Genomic DNA, 12,721 nt, shown 5'->3' with positions numbered 1-12,721 from the left:
AGTCACCCTGACGGAAGCTCAGTGTGTGTGAGTGAGTGTGTGTCTCTATATTCCCCAGGGCGCCCTCGCCGTCGGAGGGGACCAGCCTGGGACCTGGACCCCATTCGCCCGGAGAGCTACAAGCGAACTCTGCCGTCCGATTCGGACGAGGAGCAGGAGCAGAGGCCCAGGAAGCTGACCATGTGGTCTAACCTGCAGGGACTGATCAGCGATGACTGTGAGAGTGACTGAACTGGGAGCCTGTCAGTCAGTGTGCTCCCTCACTGTCACACCGTCACCACCACTGCTACTCCAGGCCCACCACTGTCATCCCCTCCCTGTCCCCTCTCTGCCTTGCACCTGGCACTCGCCCTCTCCGTCCTTCCCCCCCCTCTCTCCCCCCTCTCCTTCCCACATCCCTCTCTCTCCCTCCTTCCCCCATCCCTCTCCCTCCTTTCCCCCATCCCTCTCTCTCCCTCCTTCCCCACATCCCTCTCTCTCCCTCCTTTCCCCATCCCTCTCTCTCCCTCCTTTCCCCCATCCCTCTCTCTCCCTCCTTTCCCCCATCCCTCTCTCTCCCTCCTTTCCCCATCCCTCTCCCCCCCTCCTTTCCCCATCCCTCTCTCTCCCTCCTTTCCCCCATCCCTCTCTCTCCCTCCTTTCCCCCATCCCTCTCTCTCCCTCCTTTCCCCCATCCCTCTCTCTCCCTCCTTCCCCACATCCCTCTCTCTCCCTCCTTCCCCCATCCCTCTCTCTCCCTCCTTCCCCCCATCCCTCTCTCCCTCCTTTCCCCCATCCCTCTCTCTCCCTCCTTTCCCCCATCCCTCTCTCTCCCTCCTTCCCCCCATCCCTCTCTCTCCCTCCTTTCCCCCATCCCTCTCTCTCCCTCCTTTCCCCCATCCCTCTCTCTCCCTCCTTCCCCACATCCCTCTCTCTCCCTTCTTCCCCTATCCCTCTCTCCCTCCTTCCCCTATCCCTCTCTCTCCCTCCTTCCCTCCATCCCTCTCTCTCCCTTCTTCCCCCCATACCTGTCTCTCTCCCTCCTTCCCCCTCTCTCCCTCCTTGCCCCATCCCTCTCCCCCTTCCCCCCATCCCTTGCTCTCTCACCTTCTCCCCATCCCTCTCTCTCTCCCCCTCGTTCTCCCTCTCTCTCTCTCCTTCCCCCTCTCTCCCTCCTTGCCCCATCTCTGTCTCTCCCTCCTTCCCCCCAATCCCTCTCTCCCCATCCTTCCCCCTCTCCCTCTCTCCCCCTCCATCTTCCTTCCCCCCCACCCGCCCTCTCCCTCCTCCTCGTGTGGAGAATTCTCATAGCTCCTTCCTCCCCCTCCGTCAGGCCCTCACCCTGCTCCGATTGCCTTCCCCCATCCTCCTTGCCTGCCTTCCTCAGCCGCACAGCTCCCCCTACCCTTCCCCGTCTCCCGTCCCGGGCTCTCAGGAGAGTTCAGAGGCCAGGCCAGTGGGAACGTGAAAGAGAGAGGGAGCGTGTGGCAGTGGAGGATGGGCCGAAAGGACTTCTCTGGTGAATCACTGAATCCGTTTCTGGCCGTTCGGCCGACGACAGGCAGAGACTTGGGACAAACCGCACTCGCGCTTGGCAGCTGCTTCTGATTTTGTATGTGGGATGGATTGGGGTATGTAAATAAACATGGAATCACACACGGTTCATCAGCGTGCTCTTCATAAAGAAAGGTCTCAGACAGGCCAAGTTCATGTTACAACCCCATGTTACTCCAGCTCCCGCACACGGTCCCTCAGTAACCCCTCTCCCCCTCCCCCCCCCAGCGCCCTGTGTTACTGACTGTATCCCTACTGATGTTAATCCAGCTCCCTCACACTGTCACTCAGTAACCCCTCTCCCCCCCAGCGCTCTGTGTTACTGACTGTATCCCTACTGATGTTAATCCAGCTCCCTCACACTGTCACTCAGTAACCCCTCTCTCCCCCCCAGCGCCCTGTGTTACTGACTGTATCCCTACTGATGTTAATCCAGCTCCCTCACACTGTCACTCAGTAACCCCTCTCCCCCCCCAGGGCCCTGTGTTACTGACTGTATCCCTACTGATGTTAATCCAGCTCCCTCACACTGTCACTCAGTAACCCCTCTCCCCCCTCCCAGCGCCCTGTGTTACTGACTGTATCCCTACTGATGTTAATCCAGCTCCCGCACACGGTCCCTCAGTAACCCCTCTCCCCCCCAGCGCTCTGTGTTACTGACTGTATCCCTACTGATGTTAATCCAGCTCCCTCACACTGTCACTCAGTAACCCCTCTCCACCCCCAGGGCCCTGTGTTACTGACTGTATCCCTACTGATGTTAATCCAGCTCCCTCACACTGTCACTCAGTAACCCCTCTCCCCCCAGCGCCCTGTGTTACTGACTGTATCCCTATTAATGTTAATCCAGCTCCCTAACACTGTCACTCAGTAACCCGTCTCCCCCCCAGCGCCCTGTGTTACTGACTGTATCTCTACTGATGTTAATCCAGCTCCCTCACACTGTCACTCAGTAACCCCTCTCCCCCCCCAGCGCCCTGTGTTACTGACTGTATCCCTACTGATGTTAATCCAGCTCCCTCACACTGTCACTCAGTAACCCCTCTTCCCCCCCCCAGTGCCCTGTGTTACTGACTGTATCCCTACTGATGTTAATCCAGCTCCCTCACACTGTCACTCAGTAACCCCTCTTCCCCCCCCCAGTGCCCTGTGTTACTGACTGTATCCCTACTGATGTTAATCCAGCTCCCTCACACTGTCACTCAGTAACCCCTCTCCCCCCCCAGAGCCCTGTGTTACTGACTGTATCCCTACTGATGTTAATCCAGCTCCCTCACACTGTCACTCAGTAACCCCTCTCCCCCCCAGCGCCCTGTGTTACTGACTGTATCCCTACTGATGTTAATCCAGCTCCCTCACACTGTCACTCAGTAACCCCTCTCCCCCCCAGCGCCCTGTGTTACTGACTGTATCCCTACTGATGTTAATCCAGCTCCCTCACACTGTCACTCAGTAACCCCTCTCCCCCCCAGGGCCCTGTGTTACTGACTGTATCCCTACTGATGTTAATCCAGCTCCCTCACACTGTCACTCAGTAACCCCTCTCCCCCCCCCAGGGCCCTGTGTTACTGAGTGTATCCCTACAGATGTTAATCCAGCTCCCTCACACTGTCACTCAGTAACCCCTCTCCCCCCAGCGCCCTGTGTTACTGACTGTATCCCTACTGATGTTAATCCAGCTCCCTCACACTGTCACTCAGTAACCCCTCTCCCCCCCCCAGTGCCCTGTGTTACTGACTGTATCTCTACTGATGTTAATCCAGCTCCCTCACACTGTCACTCAGTGACCCCTCTCCCCCCCCCAGGGCCCTGTGTTACTGAGTGTATCCCTACTGATGTTAATCCAGCTCCCTCACACTGTCACTCAGTAACCCCTCTCCCCCCCAGGGCCCTGTGTTACTGACTGTATCCCTACTGATGTTAATCCAGCTCCCTCACACTGTCACTCAGTAACCCCTCTCCCCCCCCCAGGGCCCTGTGTTACTGAGTGTATCCCTACAGATGTTAATCCAGCTCCCTCACACTGTCACTCAGTAACCCCTCTCCCCCCAGCGCCCTGTGTTACTGACTGTATCCCTACTGATGTTAATCCAGCTCCCTCACACTGTCACTCAGTAACCCCTCTCCCCCCCCCAGTGCCCTGTGTTACTGACTGTATCTCTACTGATGTTAATCCAGCTCCCTCACACTGTCACTCAGTAACCCCTCTCCCCCCCAGGGCCCTGTGTTACTGACTGTATCCCTACTGATGTTAATCCAGCTCCCTCACACTGTCACTCAGTAACCCCTCTCCCCCCCAGGGCCCTGTGTTACTGACTGTATCCCTACTGATGTTAATCCAGCAACCTCACACTGTCACTCAGTAACCCGTCTCCCCTCCCACCAGGGCCCCGTGTTACTGACTGTATCCCTACTGATGTTAATCCAGCTCCCTCACACTGTCCCTCAGTAACCCCTCTCCCCCCCAGGACCCTGTGTTACTGACTGTATCCCTACTGATATTAATCCAGCTCCCTCACACTGTCACTCAGTAACCCCTCTCCCCCCCAGAGCCCTGTGTTACTGACTGTATCCCTACTGATGTTAATCCAGCTCCCTCACACTGTCACTCAGTAACCCCTCTCCCCCCCCAGGGCCCTGTGTTACTGACTGTATCCCTACTGATGTTAATCCAGCTCCCTCACACTGTCACTCAGTAACCCCTCTCCCCCCCAGAGCCCTGTGTTACTGACTGTATCCCTACTGATGTTAATCCAGCTCCCTCACACTGTCCCTCAGTAACCCCTCTCCCCCCCAGGACCCTGTGTTACTGACTGTATCCCTACTGATATTAATCCAGCTCCCTCACACTGTCACTCAGTAACCCCTCTCCCCCCCAGAGCCCTGTGTTACTGACTGTATCCCTACTGATGTTAATCCAGCTCCCTCACACTGTCACTCAGTAACCCCTCTCCCCCCCAGGGCCCTGTGTTACTGACTGTATCCCTACTGATGTTAATCCAGCAACCTCACACTGTCACTCAGTAACCCCTCTCCCCCCCAGGGCCCTGTGTTACTGACTGTATCCCTACTGATGTTAATCCAGCTCCCTCACACTGTCACTCAGTAACCCCTCTCCCCCCCCCAGGGCCCTGTGTTACTGAGTGTATCCCTACAGATGTTAATCCAGCTCCCTCACACTGTCACTCAGTAACCCCTCTCCCCCCAGCGCCCTGTGTTACTGACTGTATCCCTACTGATGTTAATCCAGCTCCCTCACACTGTCACTCAGTAACCCCTCTCCCCCCCCCAGTGCCCTGTGTTACTGACTGTATCTCTACTGATGTTAATCCAGCTCCCTCACACTGTCACTCAGTGACCCCTCTCCCCCCCCCAGGGCCCTGTGTTACTGAGTGTATCCCTACTGATGTTAATCCAGCTCCCTCACACTGTCACTCAGTAACCCCTCTCCCCCCCCCAGCGCCCTGTGTTACTGACTGTATCCCTACTGATGTTAATCCAGCTCCCTCACACTGTCACTCAGTAACCCGTCTCCCCCCCAGCGCCCTGTGTTACTGACTGTATCCCTACTGATGTTAATCCAGCTCCCCCACACTGTCACTCAGGAACCCCTCTCCCCCCCCAGCGCCCTGTGTTACTGACTGTATCCCTACTGATGTTAATCCAGCTCCCCCACACTGTCACTCAGTAACCCCTCTCCCCCCCCAATGCCCTGTGTTACTGACTGTATCCCTACTGATGTTAATCCAGCTCCCTCACACTGTCACTCAGTTACCCCTCTCCCCCCCAGCGCCCTGTGTTACTGACTGTATCCCTACTGATGTTAATCCAGCTCCCTCACACTGTCACTCAGTAACCCCTCTCCCCCCCAGGGCCCTGTGTTACTGACTGTATCCCTACTGATGTTAATCCAGCTCCCTCACACTGTCACTCAGTAACCCCTCTCCCCCCCAGGGCCCTGTCTTACTGACTGTATCCCTACTGATGTTAATCCAGCTCCCTCACACTGTCACTCAGTAACCCCTCTCCTGGCGCCCTGTGCTATTGACTCTCCATCGACCAGTTTACACATTATATTCGCAGGAATGCGATGCTTCATTGATGCAGCCACGTGGTTGCTGTCCGGTAGTCGGTTTCTGACCCTCTCCTGTGTTCGTGTAGCCCCCTCCGATGCAGTTTGGGAATGCCCTCCGATCGTGGCTGAGGTGCTGTTTGGGAGGTGACCGTGAGCGGTCCGCGCGTCAGCTTCTCTGTGTCTGTCCTCCTGTGCCGGACGGACATGCTGTCTGTGTCCATTCTCCTCTGGCTATCCATCATCTTGGAGACGGGCTCATTCGCTGGGTTAGTGTTGTAACTGAGTGATTAATATAGTATCCAGGGAGTTTGATCCACTAATGTCATTACCAAGGTGTGTCTGCTCAGTTAATGTCGTAACCATGTGTTTCTTCTTGGATTGTTGCACTAACCGAGGGGAGTTGGGTGGATTAGTGTAGTTACCAAGGGCTTTGTGATGGATTAATATCGGTATTGAGGTCTTTGCTTGTTTTATGTGGTAACCAAGGGTTGTTTGATGGAATAATGTAGTTAACGAGGAGTGTTCCCCAGGTTAATGTGGTAACCGAGGGTTGTTTGATGGAATAATGTCGTTAACGAGGAGTGTTCCCCAGGTTAATGTGGTAACCAAGGGTTGTTTGATGGAATAATGTCATTAACGAGGAGTGTTCCCCAGGTTAATGTGGTAACCAAGGGTTGTTTGATGGAATAATGTCATTAACGAGGAGTGTTCCCCAGGTTAATGTGGTAACCGAGGGTTGTTTGATGGAATAATGTAGTTAACGAGGAGTGTTCCCCAGGTTAATGTGGTAACCGAGGGTTGTTTGATGGAATAATGTAGTTAACGAGGAGTGTTCCCCAGGTTAATGTGGTAACCGAGGGTTGTTTGATGGAATAATGTCGTTAACGAGGAGTGTTCCCCAGGTTAATGTAGTAACCAAGGGTTGTTTGATGGAATAATGTCGTTAACGAGGAGTGTACCCCAGGTTAATGTGGTAACCAAGGGATGTTTGATGGAATAATGTAGTTAACGAGGAGTGTTCCCCAGGTTAATGTGGTAACCGAGGGTTGTTTGATGGAATAATGTCATTAACGAGGAGTGTTCCCCAGGTTAATGTGGTAACCAAGGGTTGTTTGATGGAATAATGTCGTTAACGAGGAGTGTTCCCCAGGTTAATGTGGTAACCAAGGGTTGTTTGATGGAATAATGTCGTTAACGAGGAGTGTTCCCCAGGTTAATGTGGTAACCGAGGGTTGTTTGATGGAATAATGTAGTTAACGAGGAGTGTTCCCCAGGTTAATGTGGTAACCGAGGGTTGTTTGATGGAATAATGTCGTTAACGAGGAGTGTTCCCCAGGTTAATGTAGTAACCAAGGGTTGTTTGATGGAATAATGTCGTTAACGAGGAGTGTTCCCCAGGTTAATGTGGTAACCAAGGGTTGTTTGATGGAATAATGTAGTTAACGAGGAGTGTTCCCTAGGTTAATGTGGTAACCAAGGGATGTTTGATGGAATAATGTCATTAACGAGGAGTGTTCCCCAGGTTAATGTGGTAACCAAGGGTTGTTTGATGGAATAATGTCGTTAACGAGGAGTGTTCCCCAGGTTAATGTGGTAACCGAGGGTTGTTTGATGGAATAATGTCGTTAACGAGGAGTGTTCCCCAGGTTAATGTGGTAACCGAGGGATGTTTGATGGAATAATGTAGTTAACGAGGAGTGTTCCCCAGGTTAATGTGGTAACCGAGGGTTGTTTAATGGAATAATGTCGTTAACGAGGAGTGTTCCCCAGGTTAATGTGGTAACCGAGGGTTGTTTGATGGAATAATGTCGTTAACGGGGAGTGTTCCCCAGGTTAATGTGGTAACCAAGGGATGTTTGATGGAATAATGTAGTTAACGAGGAGTGTTCCCCAGGTTAATGTGGTAACCAAGGGTTGTTTGATGGAATAATGTAGTTAATGAGGAGTGTTTCCCAAGTTCATGTGGTAACCGAGGGTTGTTTGATGGAATAATGTAGTTAACGAGGAGTGTTCCCCAGGTTAATGTGGTAACCGAGGGATGTTTGATGGAATAATGTCATTAACGAGGAGTGTTCCCCAGGTTAATGTGGTAACCGAGGGATGTTTGATGGAATAATGTCGTTAACGAGGTGTGTTCCCCAGGTTAATGTGGTAACCAAGGGTTGTTTGATGGAATAATGTAGTTAATGAGGAGTGTTCCCCAGGTTAATGTGGTAACCGAGGGATGTTTGATGGAATAATGTCGTTAACGAGGAGTGTTCCCCAGGTTAATGTGGTAACCGTGTATTTTTTTTGTTGGATTATTGCAGTAACCGAGGGGAGTTTGGTGGATAAATGTATTTACCAAGGGTTTTTTGATGGATTAATATAGTTACCGAGGCGTGTTTGCTCAGTTAATGTAGTAACCAAGGGTTGTTTGATGGAATATTGTTGAAATTGAGGGTGTTTGATGGGTTAACATTGTTACTGAGGTTTGTTTACTCGGTTAATATAGTAACCGAGTGGAACTTGATGGAGTAATGTAGTAACCGATGAGTGTTTCCTCGGTTAATGTAGTAACTGTGGGTCTTTTGTTGGTTATTGCAGTAACCGAGGGGAGTTTGGTTGGATTAATGTAGTGACCAAAGGTTTTTTGATGGATTAATATAGTTATCCAGGCATGTTTGCTCAGTTAATGTAGGGCTATTTGATGGATTATTGTAGTAACTGAGAGTGTTTGATGTTAACATAGTTACTGAGGTTTGTTTACTAGGTTAATATCATAACTGAGGGGTGTTTGATGGATTAGTGTAGTAACCAAGGAGTATTTCCTAGGTTAATGTAGCAACTGTGGGATTTTCGTTGGATTATTGAAGTCACCGAGGGGAGTTTGGTGGATTAATGTAGTTATCAAAGGAGGGGGTGGTTGCTGGGTTAATACAGTAACTGAGGGGGGATTACCGGGTTAATGCAGTAACCGGGGGGGGGGGGGGGCGGGGTTAATGGGTTAATGCAGTAACCGTGGCGGGGTTACTGGGTTAATGTAGTAACCGAGGGGGGGGTTACCGGGTTAATGCAGTAACTGTGGGGGGAAGGGTTACTGGGTTAATGTAATAACCGAGGTGAGGGGGTGTTACCGGGTTAATGCAGTAACCGAAGGGGGAGTTACTGGTTAATGCAGTAACTGGAGGGGTTGCTGGGATAATGCAGTAACCGAGAGGGGGTTACTAGGTTAATGTAGTAACCGGGGAGGTTATTGGGTTAATGCAGTAACCGAGGGGGGGTTACTGGTTAATGCAGTAACTGGGGGGGTGATACTGGGATAATGTAGTAACCGAGAGGGGGTTACTGGGTTAATGTAGTAACCGAGGGAGGGGGTTACCGGGTTAACGTAACCGGGGGGGGGTTACTAGGTTAATGCAGTAACCGAGGGTGGGGTGATAGGGTTAATGCAGTAACCGGGGAGGGGTTCTGGTTAATGTAGTAATCGGGGGGGTATACAGGGATAACGCAGTAACCGAGGGGGAGGGGTTACTAGGTTAATGCAGTAACCGAGGGATGGGTTACCGAGTTAATGCAGTAATGGGGGGGTTACCGGGTAAATGCAGTAACCGAGGGGAGGGGGGTTTACCCGGTTAATGTAGTAACCGAGGGGGGTGTTTCTGGGTTAATGCAGTAACCGAGGGGGGGGGGTTACTGAGTTAATGCAGTAACCAGGGTGGAGGTTTACGGGGCTAATGCAGTAACCGAGTGTGGGGTGGCTGAGTTAATGCAGTAACCGATGTGGGGGAATACCAGGTTAATGCAGTAACCAAGGGTGGGGGTTATCGGGTTAATGATGTAACCATGGGGGTGGGTTTACCGGGTTCCTGCAGTAACTGAGGGAGGGTTTTACTGGGTTAATGCAGTAACCGAGGGGCGGGGGGTTTACCGGGTTGATGCAATAACTGAGGGGGGGTTACCAGGTTATTGCAGTAACCGAGGGGAGGGGTTACTGGGTTAATGTACTAACCAAGGGAGGGGTGGTTAATGGGTTAATGCAGTAACCAAAGGGCGGGTTACTGGGTTATTGCAGTAACCGATGAGGGGTTACTGCGTTAATGTAGTAACCGGGGGAGGGTTGCCAGGTTAATGCAGTAACCGAGGGGGGGTTTACCGGGTTAATGCAGTAACCGGGGGGTGTGGTTACTGGGTTAATGCAGTAACTGGGGAATGAAGTTAATGGGTTAATGCAGTAACTGGAGGGGGGGGGGGGTTATTGGGTTATTGCAGGAACTGAGGTGTTGGGTTACTGGGTTAATGTAGTAACCGGTGGGGGAGTTTACCGGGTTAATGCAGTAACCTAGGAAGGGGTTACCAGGTAATTGCAGTAACCGAGGGGAGGGGTTACTGGGTTAATGTAGTAACTGAGGGAGGGGGTTACTGGGTTAATGGAGTAACCGAGGGGAGGGTTACTGGGTGAATGCATTAACCGGGGAGGGATTACTGGATTATTGCAGTAACTGAGGGTAGCGGGGTTCACCGGGTTAATGTAGTAACAAGGGAGAGGTTTGCCAGGTTAATGTAGTAACTGAGGGAAGGGTTACCGGGTTATTGCAGTGACCGAGGAGGGGTTTTACTGGGTTAATGCAGTAACCGAGAGGGGGGGGGGGTTTACCGGGTTAATGCAGTAACCAAGGGAGTGTGTGTGACTGGGTTAGTATGCAGTAACGCGGGGGTTGTGGAGGGAGGGGGTGGTGCTGGGTTAGTATGTAGTAACCGGGGGTGGGGGGGTGTGGGGGTTGGGGAGGGAGGGGGTGGTGCTGGGTTAGTATGTAGTAACCGGGGGTGGGGGGGTGGGGGGGTTGGGGAGGGAGGGGGTGGTGCTGGGTTAGTATGTAGTAACCGGGGTGGGGGGGGGGGGTGTGGGGGTTGGGGAGGGAGGGGGTGGTGCTGGGTTAGTATGTAGTAACCGGGGTGGGGGGGTGTGGGTGGGTTGGGGAGGGAGGGGGTGGTGCTGGGTTAGTATGTAGTAACCGGGGGTCGTGGGGGGGGGGTGTGGGTGGGTTGGGGAGGGAGGGGGTGGTGCTGGGTTAGTATGTAGTAACCGGGGGTGTGGGGGGTGTGGGGGTTGGGGAGGGAGGGGGTGGTGCTGGGTTAGTATGTAGTAACCGGGGGTGTGGGGGGTGTGGGGGTTGGGGAGGGAGGGGGTGGTGCTGGGTTAGTATGTAGTAACCGGGGGGTGGGGGGGGGATGTGGGGGTTGGGGAGGGAGGGGGTGGTGCTGGGTTAGTATGTAGTAACCGGGGGTGGGGGGGTTGGGGAGGGAGGGGGTGGTGCTGGGTTAGTATGTAGTAACCGGGGTGGGGGGGGGGGGTGGTGCTGGGTTAGTATGTAGTAACCGGGGTGGGGGGGTGTGGGTGGGTTGGGGAGGGAGGGGGTGGTGCTGGGTTAGTATGTATTAACCGGGGTGGGTGGTGCTGGGTTAGTATGTAGTAAGCGGTGGGGGGGGTGTTTGGGTGGGTTGGGGAGGGAGGGGGTGGTGCTGGGTTAGTATGTATTAACCGGGGGTGGGGGGGTGTGGGGGTTGGGGAGGGAGGGGGTGGTGCTGGGTTAGTATGTATTAACCGGGGTGGGGGGGGGGGTGGGTTGGGGAGGGAGGGGGTGGTGCTGGGTTAGTATGTAGTAACCGGGGGTGGGGGGGTGTGGGGGTTGGGGAGGGAGGGGGTGGTGCTGGGTTAGTATGTATTAACCGGGTTGGGGGGGGGGTGGGTTGGGGAGGGAGGGGGTGGTGCTGGGTTAGTATGCAGTAACCAGGGGGTCGGGGGTGATGTGGGGTTTGGGGAGGGAGGGGGTGGTGCTGGGTTAGTATGTAGTATCCGGGGGGGAAGGGTGTGGGGGTTGGGGAGGGAGGGGGTGGTGCTGGGTTAGTATGTATTAACCGGGGGTGGGGGGGTGTGGGGGTTGGGGAGGGAGGGGGTGGTGCTGGGTTAGTATGTAGTAACCAGGGGGTCGGGGGGGTGTGGGGGTTGGGGAGGGAGGGGGTGGTGCTGGGTTAGTATGTATTAACCGGGGGTCGGGGGGGTGTGGGGGTTGGGGAGGGAGGGGGTGGTGCTGGGTTAGTATGTATTAACCGGGGGTGGGGGGGTGTGGGGGTTGGGGAGGGAGGGGGTGGTGCTGGGTTAGTATGTATTAACCGGGGGTGGGGGGGTGTGGGGGTTGGGGAGGGAGGGGGTGGTGCTGGGTTAGTATGCAGTAACCAGGGGGTCGGGGGTGATGTGGGGGTTGGGAAGGGAGGGGTGGTGCTGGGTTAGTATGTATTAACCGGGGTGGGGGGGGGTGTGGGTTGGGGAGGGAGGGGGTGGTGCTGGGTTAGTATGTATTAACCGGGGGTGGGGGGGGGTGTGGGTGGGTTGGGGAGGGAGGGGGTGGTGCTGGGTTAGTATGTATTAACCGGGGGTGTGGGTGGGTTGGGGAGGGAGGGGGTGGTGCTGGGTTAGTATGTAGTAACCGTGGGTGGGGGGGTTGGGGAGGGAGGGAGTGGTGCTGGGTTAGTATGTAGTAACCGGGGGTGGGGGGGGATGTGGGGGAGATTGGGGAGGGAGGGGGTGGTGCTGGGTTAGTATGTAGTAACCGGGGGTGGGGGGGGGGGGGAGATTGGGGAGGGAGGGGGTGGTGCTGGGTTAGTATGTAGTAACCGGGGGTGGGGGGGTGTGGGGGTTGGGGAGGGAGGGGGTGGTGCTGGGTTAGTATGTAGTAACCGGGGGTCGGGGGGGATGTGGGGGTTAGGGAGGGAGGGGGTGGTGCTGGGTTAGTATGCAGTAACCGGGGGGTCGGGGGGGATGTGGGGGTTAGGGAGGGAGGGGGTGGTGCTGGGTTAGTATGCAGTAACCAGGGGGTCGGGGGGGGTGTGGGGGTTGGGGAGGGAGGGGGTGGTGCTGGGTTAGTATGTAGTAACCGTGGGTGGGGGGGTTGGGGAGGGAGGGGGTGGTGCTGGGTTAGTATGTAGTAACCAGGGGGTCGGGGGGGTGTGGGGGTTGGGGAGGGAGGGGGTGGTGCTGGGTTAGTATGTAGTAACCAGGGGGTCGGGGGGGATGTGGGAGTTGGGTGGTTTGGGGAGGGAGGGGGTGGTGCTGGGTTAGTATGTAGTAACCGG

At 54.6% G+C, this 12,721-nt stretch overlaps 1 protein-coding gene across 1 annotated transcript in view; it reads left to right on the top strand.

Moving 5' to 3' along the window:
- hirip3 (HIRA interacting protein 3) overlaps positions 1–1,642 on the top strand; it is a 74,681-nt gene extending 73,039 nt beyond the window's left edge. Inside the window, exon 7 of the mRNA XM_087984364.1 lies at positions 59–1,642. Within this exon, the coding sequence (XP_087840490.1) occupies positions 59–231 (173 nt within the window). The 3' untranslated portion in view covers positions 232–1,642. The remainder of the gene's footprint in view (positions 1–58) is intronic.
- The last annotated feature ends 11,079 nt before the right edge of the window (positions 1,643–12,721 follow it).

This window comes from Chiloscyllium plagiosum, unplaced genomic scaffold (genome assembly GCF_037043375.1).
Source record: "Chiloscyllium plagiosum isolate Xiang-an unplaced genomic scaffold, Cpla_swu_hap1 HiC_scaffold_48, whole genome shotgun sequence".
NCBI classification, from domain to species: domain Eukaryota; kingdom Metazoa; phylum Chordata; class Chondrichthyes; order Orectolobiformes; family Hemiscylliidae; genus Chiloscyllium; species Chiloscyllium plagiosum.
This window is presented reverse-complemented; position numbering and strand designations above follow the sequence as displayed.